Source organism: Scomber scombrus, chromosome 2 (genome assembly GCF_963691925.1).
Source record: "Scomber scombrus chromosome 2, fScoSco1.1, whole genome shotgun sequence".
Taxonomy (NCBI): Eukaryota; Metazoa; Chordata; class Actinopteri; order Scombriformes; family Scombridae; genus Scomber; species Scomber scombrus.
In genome coordinates this window covers 4,242,284-4,262,255 of record NC_084971.1, presented here as the reverse complement: position 1 = coordinate 4,262,255, position 19,972 = coordinate 4,242,284, and the positions used below count along the sequence as shown (strand labels likewise).

Genomic DNA, 19,972 nt, shown 5'->3' with positions numbered 1-19,972 from the left:
CTCCCCTGACATTTTAAACATTAGGTCGCATTAGGACATTGTTTTGGCCTCTCCAAGTCGGTTCATTTTCCAACCGCAATGACTCCATTCTGCTGAGCGGCTCACCACAACATTCTTCTATGTTCTATTTCATTTGATCCTAGTTGGGTAACAAGATTTAAGCTAACAAGAATTAAACTATTATCAGTGCCGCACAAGACTATTCAATTATTGGAAAACATTATGCGTAAAATATATTCATTAAACAAATGATTAAAGTCATTTGATGCAAAAAGGGGGAAAATTAACATTTTTAAGAACATGAAAGATAATTCCACCTGAATGGAGTTCTGTTTGGAGGTTTTGAGCATTAACATATTATCTGATAGTGCTGTTATGCTTTCTATCATGTCAAATATTTCACCCCAAAAGGTCTTTTCTAAGAAACTATGAGCATTCAAAGATCACGAATAAGGTGCATTATAGTATCAGATTTCCCCAAACAAAACTAAGAATTTGACGTCCATCTGCTTCACTTTTCCAAGACCGAGCTGAATAGAATCTTTCCCTCTGTCTCTGCTACCTGTGATAAGTGTAAGTCAGGTGATGGGACCCTTGGCCATCTTTTCTGGTCTTGCCCAAAACTCAAGTTTTTGGTGTGACATGTTTAAACTGTATAGTGACATATACAACAGACAGCTGATCCCTGATGGCCTTTTTGTGGTGTTGGGTTGATTCTTCTTTGACTCTTCCTACAACAAACCCTCATGTTTGGTATGGTCATTGCAAAAATGGTTATCCTTAGAGAGTGGAAGTCTGTCTCGCCTCCCTGATTTAACAAATGGCTGAATTACATGGTTTCCGGTCTATCTCTTGAAGAAATTCGGTACAACTTGTCTAATTCTCAGAGGTGTCTCACTTGGACCTAATTAAATTGGAACATACTGTATTATGTTGTATTGCATTGCATTGTGGTGTGCTGTGCTCTGCCAGGTTAATTTTCTTTCCTGGCCTTCCTTGACCTCTCTGTCTTAGTTACATTGACTCAGTTTCTGACACTGAATCCACTTATGGACATTTCAGTCATCGCACAGATTGATATGCATGTGCAACTTTACTCAAACACTGCCGCTGACCCATGCAACTACAAATAACCTTGACTCTGCTTTTTTTGAAAAACATTAACAAGACGACAAGCAGCCGTCACCGCTTTTCAAAAGTGTACCGCATGAACGCTTGACCTAAATGTAACATACAGTTTCCCCATTCTGAGATCTATTCTGAGATTCGACCGTGATTCATATACAAAGAGGCATATGATCTGTGAGTCAAGCTAAGATGAATTATTCCACTTCCACCCGTATGAACTCCACGAGGCTGCTTAGTACACGAGGCAAAGCAGCTTGTCCCCACATCGCTGTAAAGTAGCATTAAAACACACATCTGTCACTGTGGATACAAGCAGCCAATGTTCCCGTCTTTATGGGGGAAAGTCAATACATTTGCGCGCATGAATAACAGTTACAAGACATGTGATTAACAAAATGTCGTGATTCTGTCTTGGTTACCATAGTGCAAGGCAAACAATAACACCAAAGCATGGTACTAAAAGCAACTATAAAGCCTCTACGTGAGTACATTTCATCCTATTTCTAGGTGTGATTTGATCAATTAATTTGATCAAGTAATTCTGTCAATACATTACATAAATATACAATGATATAACAGGTGTTTGAACATCCAAGAGCAACATTCTCACTGAGGCACTCTTAAGCTATTCAAAATGCATTAACAACATTCTTGTGACTGCTCCTTGCCTTTGCATTGTCTTATATAAGTATGACACATAATCTAACCCGGTGAGCTCATCCAGCACAGGCTACTGGGATGGAAAACACAGCCAGTCGCTTTTTTTTTTATAGCTAATGTTTACAGAGCGTAAACACTGCATTTACAGTGCCGGAGGTGCTCCGATACTCCAAGGAGCGACAATGTGCCTGTATTATCTGTATGTGTATCTGTATGTGTATCTTATTTAAGCAGGTGTTAAGGATGTTCGAAAAACACTCTTGGCAGGCAGCTGCACCGTCGGTGCCATGTTGCATAAGCCAGGTCACACTGTCACACAAGAGAACCAGAGACGTCGCTGCTATAGTAAAAAGAAGTGTAGAAAAACAAAGTTCTGATTAGGCTATTTTAAGTTCTCAAAACTAATAGCAGACTGGGCCAGTTTCCTGTTATGTGCAGACACTAAAGCTCATTAATTTCACCATGAGTTCATGATTTCATCAATAAATACTAACATCAAACAAGTTATGCAGTCCCTATTTAGCATAAATTGCTAAACTAATGCAAAACTCCAATAAATACTAATACATAGTTGCTAATTAGCGCAAACTCTAGCTAAGCTACAGCCTTCACCTGCGCATACAATAATTATTGTTGATGGTTAAATCTGCCTCTTGGGGGGAGCTTAACAAGCTATAAACACAACATTGACATAGTATCAATTTATTTGGTTGTTATAGTGAACATTGTGCTATGGTGAGCTAATTGCTAATCCACATCCAGAAGACACAGAGCAAAACTAGTATTCATTTGGAATAGTGTTTTTCTGGCCTTAACTAGCTAACTCTATCTGCTAGCGCTGTGCAGTTAGCATACAGCAAGTTAATGTCACATTTCTGTCCCATTGCTCAGAGTGTAATTACAAGCAGCTAAGTTAGAAAAACAGTTCATGTGTGCCTCCTAGCTGTAATTCTGAGTTGAAGATACAGTATTTGTAACAGCAACAATATGACTTGGTGAAAGGAACTAGCAGCAGTATCAGAACCCTGACACTAATGCATACAGCTCATTTAAAAGCAACTGTACACTGTTTGCTTTATCTGGTGTCAGTTGGGGGCTAATTTAGGGTATTAGCTTGTGTGGCTATAAGGCAGTAGCAACAAGTACTGCACTTTTACTGTACAAGTTTTGGGTATAGTCTTTGTACTTTTACTCCATGACATGTCTAATTAGTTTTCAAATTAATATTTTACACAAAGGAAAATGAATGTGCTACAACACAGTCTTAAAGATTAAACCAGTGGTTCACAACTTTTTTGGTTTGCTACCTCTTACAAAAAAGGGAAACATTTGGGGTGCCTTACATTTCTCATGTCTATGAGTTGATTGTTCCACCACATATTGATTTACACTCTAAGCTTCTCAAGGTTTCATTCAAATAAACGTTCAATGCTGAAAGAGGTCAAAATATCAAATATGTCACAAAACAAAGCAAAGTTTCATTTAAAGTCAACAAACTGAAACAATTTGTGTACTACATCACTCATAATACTGCAGTACTTTTACTGTAATGCTGCATACTACATCCAGCTAACTGGAACTGCTAACAACTCAGAGACAGAGACAAAGACAGAAATGTAACAAGGCACCCCAACTAGACTTTGCTTTTTTTTGTAAAAGGTAGCAAACCAAAAAAGTTGTGAACCACTGGTTTATGTACTTATGTACTTTTACTGTAATATTTTAACTACATCAAGCTCATAATACTTATGTACTTTTACTGTTATATTTTGGTCCATTACAGACTTATTGGTTATTTCACACCTGTGACTGTCCTGCTTTACAAACTGTTAGCCATCTGTCACCTTTTGTTGCTGCAACAAAGACAATGACCATTTACATGTTCATGTGTTATGTGTTATAAAAGTTTTTATATTCTTATCTTATCACTCTTATCTTGTGGGGCACAGTTATTTTCACTTTCACTATGAGTTAATATATCAATATCAGAGACCTTTTCTCAGAAACCAGACCCTGAAAATTTTTAAATTAATTATTCATTATCTGTTTTTTATTGCATCCACTGACATTTATAATTATCACATAGGTGTTGTTCAACTGATAAGTTTTCCATCGTGTACATTCAGATTCAGAGAATGATGTCCATTAATGAATAGGAGACAGTACGAGAGTAAGAGAAGCTGGCCGACTTTATAGAATTGACCTGCTGAATGTACATGATGGAAAAACTTATCAGTTGAACAATACCTATGTGATAACTGTCAGTGGACACAATAAAAACAGATAATGAATAATTAATTTTAACTTTCACTTTGAGGTTTTCAGGGTCTGGTTTCTGAGAAAAGGTCTCAGATATTGATATATTAACTCATAGTGAAAGTGAAAATAACTGTGCCCCACAAGATAAGAGTGATAAGATAAGAATATAAAAACTTTATTGTCTATTCACATGAAAATGTGAATTTTCTGTTTGTGTTAACTGGTTTGTTGATGCAGTAAAGAAAACAAAAATTCACAGAGAACATTTAAAATATCATGTTTGTCAACCAACAGGAGATCAGGTAGTCTTCAATCCCGAAAAATACAGCATTAAATCACTTAAATCAGCATAACGAGGTTTTTACATTTTATTTGTACTCTTGATTTGAGTGAAGCTTGTCTTTGCAGTAAAAGTACATAAGTATTATGAGCCTGATGTAGTTACTTGTAATGGAGTATTTTTATATTGCTGAATTATTAGTATCTTTACCTCTTTTTTACTTCCTAAGTAAAGTATCTGAGTACTGGGGGATAATTAGGAATATTGAACAAACACTCCCAAATTGGAATAATAGGAAATATTCCTATTCTTCCTCATCTGCCAGAGTTGATGAGAGTGGATTTTTTGTGGTGGAAAACCCAAAACAATGAGCTAAAAGAGGAAAAGTCTTTAAGCTCAATGAGTTAATAATTCACAGCAGAATATCCACTACAAGTGACCCCCCCCCCCTTCACTTTACACATAATCATTTAATCCATTATTAATATAAAAATACTGATTAGCTTTAAGCAGAATTCATAGCTGATATCACAGGTTACAAATGTAAGTTATTATTTCAGAGAGGAAGAAAGAAAAAAGTCCACATCAGCTCTGTCACTATAGTAACGGAGTTATATATGGAAACGGGGAGTCGTGATGAAGAGAAATAGGTGGAAGACAGCACATGTGTGAGGGTTTGTCACCCACACCCAGCACTTCACTGACAGATGTCTTAAATCACTAATCGTTGTCTACTGATTTCCAGTAATCCACATACATACAGTCTGTGCAGTATGTGAGTCAAACACATGTGCATGTATATATGTGTTTGCATGTGTGTGTGTGTGTGTGTGTGTGTGTGAGGTAACAGCATGCCCTTGTTGTGCCCTCTCAGTAATATCATGTAGGAGAACAGGCTGAGCTCAAGTCAGTTAGCTGTAATATAAAAGCTCAGAGTGGCTCTTTAACTCCTTGCTCCTCTCTCTGTGCGGCACGGATCAATGAAGTAACCACGGTGACCAACAAAAGATACACGTGTTTCCATTTCTGTCACAGGTACTATTGTATGAAATGATAGGATGAAGAAAAACAGGAATGGATTTGCTCTCCTAAACAGCTGCTGAAGTGTCCTTGAGAGCAAGACGTCGAACTAACTCCCCGAGCTGTAACTCTTCTTTTTTTTTTGGTGTTGTTTGGATAAATGTTCATAAAAATAAATCCGGCACCGTAGTCTGCTCATATAACCTACCTAACAAGGATAATTGCCTGCTCAGATTTTGTTCACATTTATTATCTTACTCATGCAGGACTTTGTGAGTGAGGTGGGGGTTCATCTTTAAAAAAAAAAAAAGATGGAGAAATGGGCTGGAACTAAACTGTTGTTTACCCATGAGTCATTACTACATCTTGTTCATGGTGCATTTGCATTCCCCGTGCCTGTCTCTGTTTTTGTCTCAGTTTTTTTTATTTTCTCCCAGGGAGACGCACACACAAATACGCATTATCGCACTGCAACGTCTTTCTCATCTGTTCCCTGTCTCCGTGTTTTCTTGTCTGTCTGGCAAAGTGTGAACAGAAGGCGGCACGTCCTTTTCAAATGTTATGTTTTTGTCAGTGGCTGCGACTGAACACCGTGTTCAAATGCAGCATCCCTTGAGGACGGCTCTTGTCTAAATGCTTTTCTCGCTACGTCTTTGTCCCACGACCGACTATGCTTGGTAGCACTTGAATCGCCGCAGATGATAATACAGGGTCATTCAGTTATATATCACTGAGGAGAAAAAAAAAAGAAGTCTTTATTCAGGTTGGGTATGTACAAGGTCTGGGCTGGTAAGTGCTGCTTCTGGCAAATAGTGCAGCCTTGCACTGTGTGTGTGACACTATCAAATGCTCTCACCCTGTCCTGCCTATACTCAGCTTTTTTTTATATAACCAAGCTGACAGATGACAACCTTAAACTGTGGTTGAAACTACACATCCAGCAGTTACGCAGCAACATTAGCTGATAACTCTAATCCCAATATTCGCTCTCCTTTTAGCTCTGTTTTGGGCTCCACCAGGGAAATATCCGACTCTTTAGCTGCTAAACGATCCACTAGTGCCAATAGTGCAGACACATGTGCTGGCTTGGCTTGACTTACATATTTTAGGATATTTACAGTGAAAATGAAATGCTTTATAACTTCATTCAGCCTGTCAGACTGCCCTCTTGTGGCCTAAAAGGTACACAACGCCTTAGGCATGGCATGGACTTTTTTTTATCAGATTCAAACCTCCGCCACTAATATTAACTGTCAGATAATAGATTTGTCACCAGTCATGGGTTTTTGTTTATATTAATAATTACTAACCCCTCCAGACATCTATTAAGATATATAGAAATATTCTGTTTGGAACTATAATGTGTGTCTGATATGGTTTGACCACTTTAAAATCCCTATAATGGATCTTCAGCTTCTCCAAAAGATGTCTCCTACTTCACTGCAAAGTCTATTCCCAGTGAATGTGAACTTGAGGCTTCAATTTTCAACATCACACTTGCGTTAAGTTAACATTGGACCAGAATTGGCTTCCAAACTATTTGTGATATCACAGAAAAATGAGATTTTCAATGAGCTCAGAGAAACTTTCAGTGTCAAACTCTGCACATATATCCTTATGCATAGTGAAGTTTAAACATCTAACTGAAGGAACATATTATATATATTAAATATTATATTAATATAGAGCTAGCTGCCCTTTACAGTCAGGTTTATTTATATAGCCCATCATCCTTATCTATGGTTGTATTAGGCCATTGTTGGAAATACTGCAAATGAATGAGTAGGACTTATTTATTGCAATATTGTCAATATAATTAAATACCTTCATTATTCAGGTATTTAATTAACATACTAATTTGTCTGTTTTTATCAGCTTAATTTCCAAATAAAAGGTTTTATCCATATCACTCATGTTATAGCTGAACTATACTCTAAGAACTGATTATTGTAACTAAATTGTACTAATATAATAAGCTCCTGGCATACTATATAAACATATTACTATAGTATGCATATGACAGGTAAGTAAGTGAGAAAGCTGATAATATAACATAATGATGTGCTTTTGTTGTTTAATAAGAAATGAGATGAAGACTGCTTTGACAATAAGTGTGGAGTCATCACCACGAAGCTGATTCAGCAGAGCTAAGAGAAGGCCATGTATGTCTGCTGAAAGCAAATGAATCTACATCTCTATTGAAGATATTAGCGTGGCTCTGTGTGTGTGTGTGTGTGTGTGTGTGTGTGTGTGTGTGTGTGGTTGTCTGCCAGATATCGTCGTTTCCTATCCAACCAATCCCTGCTGCTGTCGAAGCGCCAGCGTAATAAACTCGGATGCAGAGCTGCACAAAAAACGCCCCAGCTCTTCCAATACTGCGAACGGCAGCCGAGTGACGTCCTCGCTCCCAATCAGCCATCATCTCCCTCCGATAACGCACTCTAGAAACCATCACCATGGGAACTGTTGCACATGTTATGGGGTGGTCGTCAAGGAAACCTGGCTGAATAATGGTGCCTCTTCTCTCATGTCTCTCCTGCCTGACTCACTTGTTCTGCGCTGTGTTCCCTGACGATGTGAAAATAGCAGTGCGAGCGCGCATGAGGGTGAGATAGAGAAAAAAGGATGTGAAAGGGCAAACTGTGTACTTATGGTGATTATCCCGATGACAGCTCCATTTTAAATCGTTCTCCCAGCCTCACCCCCTCCCTCCCTCTGTAATCCAGATGTAACAGTGGGATCAGGACTGGGGGAGTGTGTGTGTGTGTGTGTGCGTGTGTGGAGCTGGACTTTTTGTACTTTACATGATTGTATTACACATGAGACTTGGTCCAAAAGGTCTTGGAAGGAGCTTTGGAGTAGATACGTGAGGATATTACGATTGGCTGCACATTTTATTGTTTAACTTTTGATTGGGGGGGACTCAGATGGATTTTGTTACTTTCGCTGGGCTTCGTATTTATAAACACCTGCCCGACTTCATTATTTTTCTTCCTCCATGTATAGATGTATTTTTAGAATGCAGCAAGCAGAAAAATTAATCCCACAACAACATATGCATTGAAAATATCATTCTCAAATTGTGGCTAATGACTTTGATCATTAAATGGATGTTTCCAGTCACAAAGGCACTAATCCATATGTTTTACTTCAAGGATCCACATACTTCTTAATGTAATCCCTGCTGGATATTAGCACTAAAACTTCCATTAAAAGTAAGACCAAAATCTGGTTTAGGTGAGTTGTCATATGGAACTATGGGATCAACAGCACTGAATCAAGTTCTCTACAGTTATGTGGAGATTAAAAGTGAATTCTAGACCTTCCATATAGTGTCCATTATGTAGCTGTTCCTAAACTTTAAATTGTATCCCTTGATTTTCTTCAACAGATTGAATTTTCTCAGGAAATTGTGGAAAATGTGTTGTTGTTCTGAGCACTTCTTGTCAAAGTCCATTCTTTAAATGGACCATGATTTTTAGTTGTTTTTTGTCAACCCCTGTTCTTGCCGTCAAGACTGAACTTTTGAAGCTCAGCTTTTAAATTGGCACGAAGGCGATCTTTTTTAAAGTGCTCTGTAATTTTATGACAAATGGATAAACTCCATCTGCTGATCATGGCTGTGTGCTCAAATCGAAAGGCTCCAGAATGGCTAGTAAGTAAACTTTGAGGTGAAATTATTTTGTCAGTTATGGAGAGATTTGACTTTTTATTCCAATGACCGGAACAATGTAAATTCCTGATTTGTGCTGGAAGACTTTGGACATTCAACCTAAGCAGGGATTTACAAAAAGGAAGGGGGGGGGCTGGATAGGGTTGAGCACATGAGGCCCCTGAGCAGCAAGGTGATGGGCGAAAAAAAAAAAAATCTTTATGGGCTTTACAGAAATACAACACAAGGCTTGACCCATTCTCTTGATGTAGATAATTATGGTCATTTAGAAACCTAGTATGTTCAAAAAAAAAAAAAGAGTTAAAAGGTTTCCACCTGACAGCAGCGTTATCCAATCAGTTGTCAGGGGGATATGAGCTTCAGTGCCCAGGGGCCCCTGGGGGTACTAATGCAGCCTTGGTTGAATATCACTGGATTAATAACTGGTTAAAGTTGGTTAATGTTCCTAGGGGCCCCAAAGGGTTCACTGTGTGTCATATGGTTTCTTGTCTATTTTTGGTTGTTTGATTAATTAATTAGAATTAAAGCACAAAACTACTTTAATGAATACTGCATCATTACCTTAATCATGTAGTCCAGTCCCTCATTATTTTAGTTTTCTGTAAATTGTACCTACAGGGTACTGCATATTTTCAAAAAACATGTTGAAAATTACCAAAACTAACACACACACACACACACGCACACGCACACACACACACACACACACACACACACACAAACACACAGTAAGTGTTCCGTTTATTCACACTGCATGGAAAATCATTGGTGTTAAAGAGCACTTATCCTTGCATGTATTATGAACAGGCTTCCTTGCGTCACGCCAATAAGATCATAAGTGACTCATCTCATGTTCTGTATACAGAGTACGAGCTGCTACCCTCTGGTAGGAGGCAGAGTCCCTCGTTGTAGGTTAAACAGATTCTATTATTCATTCATCCCTGCGTCTATCAGGCTTTTTAATAGGAGCAGATAAAAGCCTGATAAAGCTGGTGCTGATAAGAATTTGAGTCTTTGCACCGTGGCTGTGTGTGTTTTCTTTTTTTGTTCATCTATTAGAGCTGCTATCTGGCAGTATTTATTTATTATCTTTTGTATTACTCCATGTGTATATTGTTGCTTTATGACTTTTATGGTTTTATATATTTAATGGCTGCTGTAGTGGTGGTTAGCCTAAGACAAATTCTCCCACCTGGTGGGACAATAAAGTTTATATTGAACTTGATCTTGATCTTAACTAGAACTCAGAAGTGATAGGATACATATGGCGCTTTTCCAATACACAGTTCCAGCACGACTCGCCTCAACTGAGCTCGCCTCGCCTCGGTATGGTTTCAGGACAGACCTTTTCCATTACAAAAAAGTACCTACTCAACGTGGGCGGGGTTTGATTCTTGTGTGGGACGGCTCATGACTCTTCCAGCGTCAACTCTTCTGACCAATCAGCGGCCAGCAGTGTGTCGACGTCACATTTTAGTACCGGCTTGGCTCGCTTGGAACCTCACCAGAGCAGGTACTAAAAAAGGACCAGGTACCAGGTACTTTCCCTAGTGGAAACGCAAAAAGAACCGAGGCGAGTCGAGGCGAGTCGTGCTGGAACTGTGTAGTGGAAAAGCGCCAATACACAAATAACATTTTCCACCCTGGGGTGCCCTGACAGGTTAATCTGGCCATAGTGTTTTGGGCAGGAGGGAGGATACCTAATAAGAAAATGAAATAAGTATATATAGTTAAAAAACAAAACAAAAACAACTTAAGATTAGCAAATGTTCTGTTTCTTTTGTATGATGACCTAAGTTAAAAAAAAATAAAAAAAAATTAAAAAAAAAGAATGAAAAAGTTAGTGGCTGCCCACCTTTCTTTCTTTAGAAATATGGATTGCACACAATTTATGCTTAATATTATTGTATTATATATTATATATTATTATATTATTATAACAAAAAAAACACGCCAATGATTGGCGTGTTTTTTTTGTTTTTGTTTTTTATTTCAGAACAACTTCTTTAAAGAGTTAGTCACAGTGAACAGGTCACATCTCACCTACATGCACCAACTATTCCATCCACCTTCAACCCGCAGAAGCAACAGGCCAGCCTCCTGCACGCTGAGAGGAGCTGTTCTTCAGCACCACCAGACACTGACACAGGAGCTTCAGAAACAGGACAAAGTGACTAAAAGCTGCCTTCAACACCTTTTTCATAGGAGTATTTCCTTCTAAAACACAATTCAAGTTCAGTTCCACCTATAAACTACTCATTTTTAACCACAAATGTCCATCATTGTTGCCAAATCGTGCGTCCGGCCGTGCATAATTGCGTTTTGCGCGTGTTTGTGTTGGGTTACTGACCTTTCTGAGAGTTTCGCAGTCTTTGAAACCCCTGCTGTTGTCCTCTTTGCAGCGTCGATATCCCCGATACATTATTGCCCATGACAGGATGCTGATGGAGGAATTCACCGCGTCTCTGAGTGACTTCTATTTATACGATTGATGATTGCTGGCGGCGCCCGGCTGAGACACTTTTCCACTGAAGTAGATAAATAAACACTTTCTCTCCCCCCCCCCTCCTCTCCTCTCCTCTCCTCTTCCTCCACCTCCTCCTCCTCCTTGTCGTAGACGGGAGTGGTGTTCTTTTAAAGACGTCCCCCAATCATCACACAAGTGGAAGAGGCAACAGGCTTCAGGGGATGCAGGTGAGGAGTCAGAGTGCAGAGAGAGATTATTACAATGTGGCAGCTTTTGGCTTTTCATCAGTGGGATTTTTATTTTTTTTTCTCTCGGGGCGGCTGAATAATCCTCTTCAGCATGCTCCATAGTGCCAACAGCTGAGGTCATTCAATGCTTTGTTTTATTAAATTGTCAAAACCAAAAAATGGAACAAAAATAATTCAGTATAAGCATAACAAATAAATAAATGAAACCACTTATAATAAAAAATGAGTTTGCCATTATATATCTCTTATAGATTTAATAAGAAATAAAGCAGTAATAAACAGGGCTATGTGTCTAGCTGTTCAACACCTAAACATATGACTTCAGCCTTATTTGGATCACTTGTATCTTCACTAAACTGATTAGGTGCATTCTGTTCAAAATAATAAACATGTGCAAAACACAAGTGCATAATAAGGGCTTCATCATGGTCCATGAACTGTGTAGAGCTGCCATCTAGTGTAAATCAACAATAAACAGCAAAACAAAGAAGCCACTGACAGTTTTTATTTGCTTCCCAGCTCTATCTCAAGTCTACATTAGAGCATCTGTAGCTTTATTCATTCACAGTGTTGCTATAATCATAATTTTACCACAGACCTGAATATAGTTAGCTTTAAACATGAACATTACTGCATGTGTAATTTGGCTGTGAAATAACAGTCTTTTAAGTTGCTGGCATTAAAGAGAAAAAAGGGGAGGGGGGTATATTATGATGCACATCACCTTTCATTCCACTGCAGTCGTGACTCCACCTGTACATCCCTGGCTTAGTAATTTTACATGAATATGATTTCACATGAAAGCTTTTCTCTATCCAGGAAGAGCTTTGATTTAACTCACCATTCCTACACAATTAGCCTTTGCATATTCTGGCGGTGACTGTTTGTGACTCCGTTTCTCAATTCACAGGAGGCAGAAACTTGGAGAGGACGCTCTGGATCAAGCGGAGGATGAATTCCAGCTTATTCCCAACTAAACCCATCTCGAGGAGCTGAGAAATGATTTGTATGACCTTAGATAAACAGGTGAGGGCTTGGAATCTTTTCATTAGGAGACGATTGCTCAGATGCAACAACATCTGTTATTTACCTTCGCGGTTTTATCTGCTGAAAATGTTTTAAATGTTGACAAAGAAGCGGAGACACCTGCTGACACCTGTGGAGAGACGAATCAAAAGGTCACCACCACCCAGCAGGACTGGTGAATCCTACAGAGTGAGTCGATTAGAAAAATAATTGCAAGTTGGTACATTTTGTGGATAATCTGCTGATTTACCCAAGTGAAACATTCTGGAGCTGCAATACAACTGAATGCCCTGCTCGCTGTAATCATCACATCATTGGCATTAACCCACCCTTGGAACTGCATGTTAGATACGGTAAATTAGACATGTATATTTTCTGCTCCTACTTCTGCACATACAGTAGCTTCGATGTCTTTTTAAAGGTAGCGGATAAAAGAAAGAGCCACCGGGCTTTCTGTTAAACAAACGCTTGCCATCAATAAGGGAAATGTTACCTTGTTCATGAGTAACTGCTGAACACTGGCCCCAGATAAAGGATGCCTTGCTTTGGAGAAGAGTGCAGTCAGAAAAGTAGAAAGTCCCAGCAGGATACAGTATTACTGGCTGTCAGTGGCATACATATATATATATATATATATATATATATATATATATATAAATGCACGTCAAAAAAAAAGTTGAAGCACACCAGCTCTGGGTATCTTTTTCATCCCTTTCGCTCCTCAGTGTTTCCAAATTCAGCTCTATATAGCAGGACCACCATGTATGTCAGATCCCTGGAGAAATGGAGGAGTAGGAGAAGATGGAGAGGGAGGTGAAGCAGTAGCATGACGGTGGCCTTCGAAAACCTTGACACTGCAGGGGGGCAAAGAGGGTTCAAAAAGGATTACCGGTGCAGCTTGTGATGGAGCTGGAGTTGAACAAAGGGCGAGGGACAAGAGGGCAGAAACCTACAAGTACCAGCTCACACAAACACACTGATACTAAACATGACTGCACTCAGGCATGACTGAAGAACGTCCTGGGTCAAGTTTCAAGGCCCCAAATTCTTCACATTTTATTTGTATAGCCCAAAACTCCCAAACGGGTTATTACAGTATATACACGACACTATCCTTTTTGCTACGTTATAGCATACACATAGGCTAAATCAAAAGCTAAAAAACAACACCTAGCATGTATTAGGGTTCTACACAGACCTAAAATTGGGTTCTACAGGCTGTACTTGTGTTTAAAACTGCATTAATACATATTTCGTATTACCATGATAATGACTGAATATAATGGCAGTGTATAATGTAAAGGGGTTACTTGTAGTGGCTAATCCTACTCTGCAGTCCCCCCCGTTAGCATATTTTAGCTCATTGTTTTGGTTTTATGGCCCACAATTTTACAGTTTTACTTCTATCTACTCTCATCAGCTTTATTTCTGCATTTCAGCATAGAAAAATCTCTGATAAATCCATTGTACTGTATGTTACACATCTGACACTAAACACCAGTCTAAGCTAGCAACTAGCTGGATAGCATAGTGGAGCATTTAGCAGCTAAAGAGACAAGATATTTCTCTCAGGAAGATGGTGAGACAGAGTGAATTTTGGACTAACATTCACCAAGTGTCCATTAAAACAACTTTTATTTCCCCGTGTCTGCTGGAAGTGTAAACAAGCAACAGTTTGTTACCACATTAGCTACAACAACTTAAATGGAGATAATGTGTCAGGGTAGCGTTTACAGCTTTTTGCCCTGCATCAAAGTGGCCAAATACATCAATTAATGATGGCTTAAGAGGAGGCTGAACACATTGCCCTGAATTTGAGTCCTGAACCTGACCTGAGACTTATCTTTACTTAATGTCATCCGTTACTGGTTGAATACCTCTCTCCCTCCCAACACTGTGACACAGATAACTGGCAAAGTCAGATAAAAAAAACATAGAAATGTCTCTCTTTTAACACAATAACCAAACCCAAAGCTTTACACTATAAAAGGTAAGGTAGCAGAGATCTAGCATGGGTCCAAGAAAACAGAAGGTAAGTCAGTAGATGTAGTAGATGTTGTATACTGTGCATTTTACTATAGTGACATGGACATCCACTTACTTACCTTTGGCCAGACTCTAGCAAACAAGGAAAGTTTATTTCTATGTCACCTTTCACAGACAATATGCTTCACATTCAAATACATAAAATCAAATACAATAATATAAAATCAGACCAGATAAAATATACAAAGGGAACAGATAGGTACCAAGTTAAAACATGAAATACCACAAAACTACCTAAATGCCTGTCTGAACTGATTGTTTTTAGGTGCTTTTTATGAGTTTAAATGAGTCCACAGTGTCCAAGGATCTCAAGTGTAATGGGAGACTATTCCAAAGCCTTAGAGCTGCCGACTGGAAGGCACGGTTTCCACAAGTCTTAAAATGTGTCCACGGTACACTTAGAAAACCCTCAGTAGAAGACCCAAGGGCTTGGCTCATGTTGTGAGGGTGCAAAGGTTCTGCAATGTACTCTGGATCCTGGCCATGTAGGGCTCTGTAAGTGAGCACCAAAATTCTAAGTGTTTGAGAAGATTTGTGTTTTTGCAAAGCTATAAGAGATTTGAGCTCCTTATAAAGTAAAATTTTATCAAAACTAGTAATCGTGTTGTACAAAATATTAGGATTAGACAGTGTGACAAATATTGTTATTTCTCTTCAGGCCGTCTCCACTGGCAACAGGTCAATATACCAAAAGAGGCAATGGGAAGTACAAAGTATGTGTTGCTTACTACATCAACATTGATACCACAGGAAATTACTCTCTAGCCTCGCAAAGATAAAAACATGATCAGACTCGATCAAACACTCTCATCTCTTTCTCATCCCCTTCTGTCTCCCAGCTTTTGCCACTCTTCTTCATTTTCACCATCGATTGCTTCTTCCATTCTGTTCCCCCGTAGCTGTGGCAATGTGTGGCCAGGGCCAAGTTTACCCACTGTGCCAATCGGACGTGTCGCTGGCTCGGAGAGTGATAAACGCTCAGCTGTTGCCTCTATCGTTTGGCTGCTCTGAAACTGAGTCAGCTTGCCGTAGCTGATTTTCTTGTTGACATTTGTGGTTTGCCATAGCCTGAAGTGTTTAGTGACATTTTGCAAATGGCCACTGTAGAAAACGGTTCTTTTTTTTTGCTTGGCCCCTGCACTCTAGTACTACACTAGTTACACTAGTACAAACCTGCCATTTAGACATCTCATCCTGTTTCATGTTGTTTTCTTCCCCTGCACTGCAGCCCTCATCTGCATCTGACAGATCTTGAACTGCACAAAAAGAGAGCAGTTACTATACAACAGACAAAACCAGAGCGAGAGGCAATATATCAGCCAATGAGCAGCTCTCTCTGTAAAGTCAGCAAATGACCTGGAGGTAAACTGTCTGCCGCCAACGCGCTTACACACCTGAGTAGCAGAGGAGCACCTTGGCTTGCCCGGGTGTCTGATGTTCTCTGCGTTTTTCGTCTGCACGTGCATGCCACATTGTGTGTGTACGCTGTTACATGCATGTTTATGAATGTGGGACACTGAGAGAGAAAGAGAAAGAAACAGGAGAGAGGCAGATCTGACAGTAGGTGTGCAGATGAAAGAGACACACACACTGCTCTCATCTCAAAGTGTTCCTCGCTGTGGAAAGGTTGGTGCTGCCAGAAGAAGGAGGAAAGCAGTCCTGGGAGTCCATATAGCTTTTTTTAAAGGTGCTGCTTCTCCTTTAGCCCTCAGCTAGGCAGGAACTGAATGCTATTTGACCTTTTCAGAAAGGTGGAGTGGTTTCTAATGTTATTCCTCTTTGGGAAAAATCTCATCTCACCTCCATCAAAAAAAAAAAGAAAAAGAAAAAGAAAGCCTCCTTGAGCCAGAGGCAACACTGCTCACACGGTAATAGGGTGGTTTGTTTTTTTGCCATTTGGGGCTTTTGCTGCATCCACGTGATGCACTGTACACTTATATCACGTATATAGCTCTAAAATAACAGCTCTTTAGGGGATGATTCACGCTGAGCTGGAGCTTAACTGTCCTCATCCCCCCCTACCCAGCCACCCAACCACCCCCACCTCCATTGATTTTACATTTATAACCAGCTAAATTTGTCCAACATTGCTGCTGTCTCCAATTTATGGCAGTCATTGTGGAATTGTGACCAGAGGGAGAGCTCTGAAGTCCTCTTTTCCATACCTTCAGAAGCAGGGATATTTAAATCACATCATCTTTACTTTAAATAGAAACAATAGGGTGGTGGTGGATTCTCAGATGAGATGTGTGCACATGGTAAGACCAGCCCCCCCCCCCCTTCTTTGAATGGAAACATCTCTAAACACTTCAATGGATAATTTCTCAGAAGGAGAGGGTTTTGTCACATGCGGCCACAAGAGGGCACTATTTAGACACAGTTCACCATGTGGTGGACCTAAAAACAAACCACATCTGCTAAACACACTGAGATTGGAGATCCTTTGTAATCTTAAGCATGAAAAATGTGCAATTTAAGTTTTATTTTTGATACATCAAAAACTGGAAAGCCATACAACCAGGCATCCTAAATGTCTCCTGTGAGGCGGAGGAGCATGCCAACACAGCGTGCTTTTGATGTGCTGGCACATGACACGCATTCTGATTTGACATGAGTAGCTCCCTTCATGCTGCTGCAGGATTGTTGTCATTTCCTGTGAAGTGGAAGGTAGTCATTTCTGCAAAAGGAGAGAGAGAAAGATAGAGAGATAGAGATCAAATAGTGGAAAATGTAGAGATAGCGGTCGGGGAGGGAGAGTGGTGAAACACAGAAAGCAAAGAAAGGTGATTACATTTCCCCCCAAACTGCTGTGATACCTGTCTTCCTCGAGAAAATCCTTCGGAGAAATGGAGGTCTCTCGTGAAATGCAACCAGAGAGACAAAGAAAAATTGGGTGATAACCTTAATTCTGGTGACACAATGCAATCTATTATCCACTCGTCTTTCTCTGTCTGCACACACAACTCAACTAACACGACATTAACATCCTCTCTGTTCCTTGTCCATCCCTCCCTGCCATGACTACAAGTGTCTTGACAACCAGCACTTTCTCTGACATCTTCCAGGAAAAAGGAAAAAAAAAATCAAATAGGTTGTTCAGCCAGATTAAAAAGGCACTCCAGGATTTCGGTATTGCACTTCTATAAAGCTCAGGGGACTTGCAAAAAACAGATAAAAAGAAAAATGGTAGAAGAAAAGTGCCTATTATCGGTGAAGCGTCAAGTACACTGAATCCTACACTTCCTATAATGCAACTTGACAGTGTCTTTTTGTTGCCCTGCCTAAAAAACACTCATGTCTTTCTATCCAACACCCCCAGTTTGTTTCACAGGCTTTTTGTTAATAAAGCCCCTAAACCCAAGCCGATACCTGTAATGACAACACTATGACTTCATCAGTGTATTTTCTTCTGGCTTCTCCAGAGTGCTCCTTTTACACATGCACTGGTATGGTTGCTTGAATGGCTGATGCTGGGTTTCTTGAATTTAAATATCAGCTACTTCCACAACCTGGGATATGTGCAAAATAGAGTCTGTTAGAACTTCAAGGACTGTTTGAAGGTGCGCCAAAAGAACAAAGCCACATCACACAAACATTAGCATTACTCCTCCTCGTAAAACCTTGAGTATCGCAAGTATAGGGTTAGGGTTAGGGTTAGGGTTATAATCATAATAAACTTTATTTATAGAGCGCTTTTCGAAATCCAATTTACAAAGTGCTTCAAAAAGGCAGCAAAATCCACAAATCATAAAACAATTTGAGGAGTAAAAACCATTATAATGTACAGACAAACCATATTTAAAGGAGATAAGAGCAATTCAAGGAAAATTAAAACTCAAATAAAATCAGGAAAGGCTCTCTGATAAAAGTACGTTTTAAAAAGGGACCTAACTGAGATCACTGATTCAGTCTACCTGATTTCCTCAGGCAGATTGTTCCAGAGCCTCGGGGCTCTGACTGTAAATGCTCTGTCCCCTCTTAGTTTTCAGCTGGGACTCTAGAACAGACAAAATACCTCTGCCCGAGGATCTCAAAGTATCTATCGGCACCTTTGACACTAAAACGTCAGAGATATAGCTGGGAGAGAGACCATGAAGAGCCTTAAAAGTAATCAGTAGGATACCATAGATGCCCACCGTCTTTCCTGTTGACTGGACTGTACGTCATAGTTTAAGATTGCAAAGTTGCTCTGCTGTTGCATTGAGCTGAACAACTTCCTGGCAACTGCTTGGCAACTACCTCTATGAAGCCCTAGAGCCCATATGAGCTGTTGTTTACTAACCGTGAGTCAGCCGAGGCCTTGGTCCACCTGGTGCAGGTCAGTCAGTGCATACAAAAGCTCATTCTAGCAAGATCCCAATCTACCTTTCACACCAAGAGGCTCTGAATGAATGCACCAGACCAATGATAAATACTCACACTCAATACCTGAAAAAGGACCACAAAAAGAGCTTCCTTATAACCTTGTATGTTTTTCCTGCCTGACAATGACAGACAATGAAAATGTTCTTGTGTATTCAAATCAACCCGGTATAGCTACTAGGAAACAGCCAATGAACACACTTCAATTTCACCTACTTGCGCAGCTTAGAGACCATCTGAATAGCACATGGTCACATTTTAAGAGAGTCAGGCGAGGTCTGTTTAATCAATTGTCTGAGTGACTAGACTGTGTCCTTACCTGAGTACTGTGTGGGCCATCTGATGTTGTGATGGATGAGCTAAAAACATGCTGCCACCTTAATATGTCTCCCAGAGGTGATGGATGGGAGCCCAGGATCTGACGGGGAGGTCAATAGCCACGATCCACTGCACAGCGACCAAAGGGAGAACACGAAATGCCCATTTCTTATGACAACCCAGATGCTCATGCTTTCTGACACTGTATGCACTTAGCAATGTTCATCGGTCTATCTCTTGCTTTCAAAGACATGATCACTTGCTTGTTTTTTTTTCCTGCTTCTATTTCTCACTTTCTTTCTACCTTCTATCATTTCATGTGGATCTATTGGATGCTGTACTTTAGATCTCCTTTTTTAAATGCAGGATTACTTTTTTTTTTACTTCCCCCCCCCTTCTTTCAACTACATCCTTCCTCTCTCACTCTTTGTGTATTATTTCTGTTATATGTACTCTCATCATTTTCTGTCAGATATAAAAATAAT

General features: G+C 39.7%; 1 protein-coding gene across 1 annotated transcript in view; it reads right to left on the bottom strand.

Moving 5' to 3' along the window:
• neurl1aa (neuralized E3 ubiquitin protein ligase 1Aa) overlaps positions 1-11,452 on the bottom strand; it is a 67,246-nt gene extending 55,794 nt beyond the window's left edge. The window contains exon 1 of the mRNA XM_062436076.1: positions 11,371-11,452. Within this exon, the coding sequence (XP_062292060.1) occupies positions 11,371-11,452 (82 nt within the window). The remainder of the gene's footprint in view (positions 1-11,370) is intronic.
• Between the last annotated feature and the right edge of the window lie 8,520 nt (positions 11,453-19,972).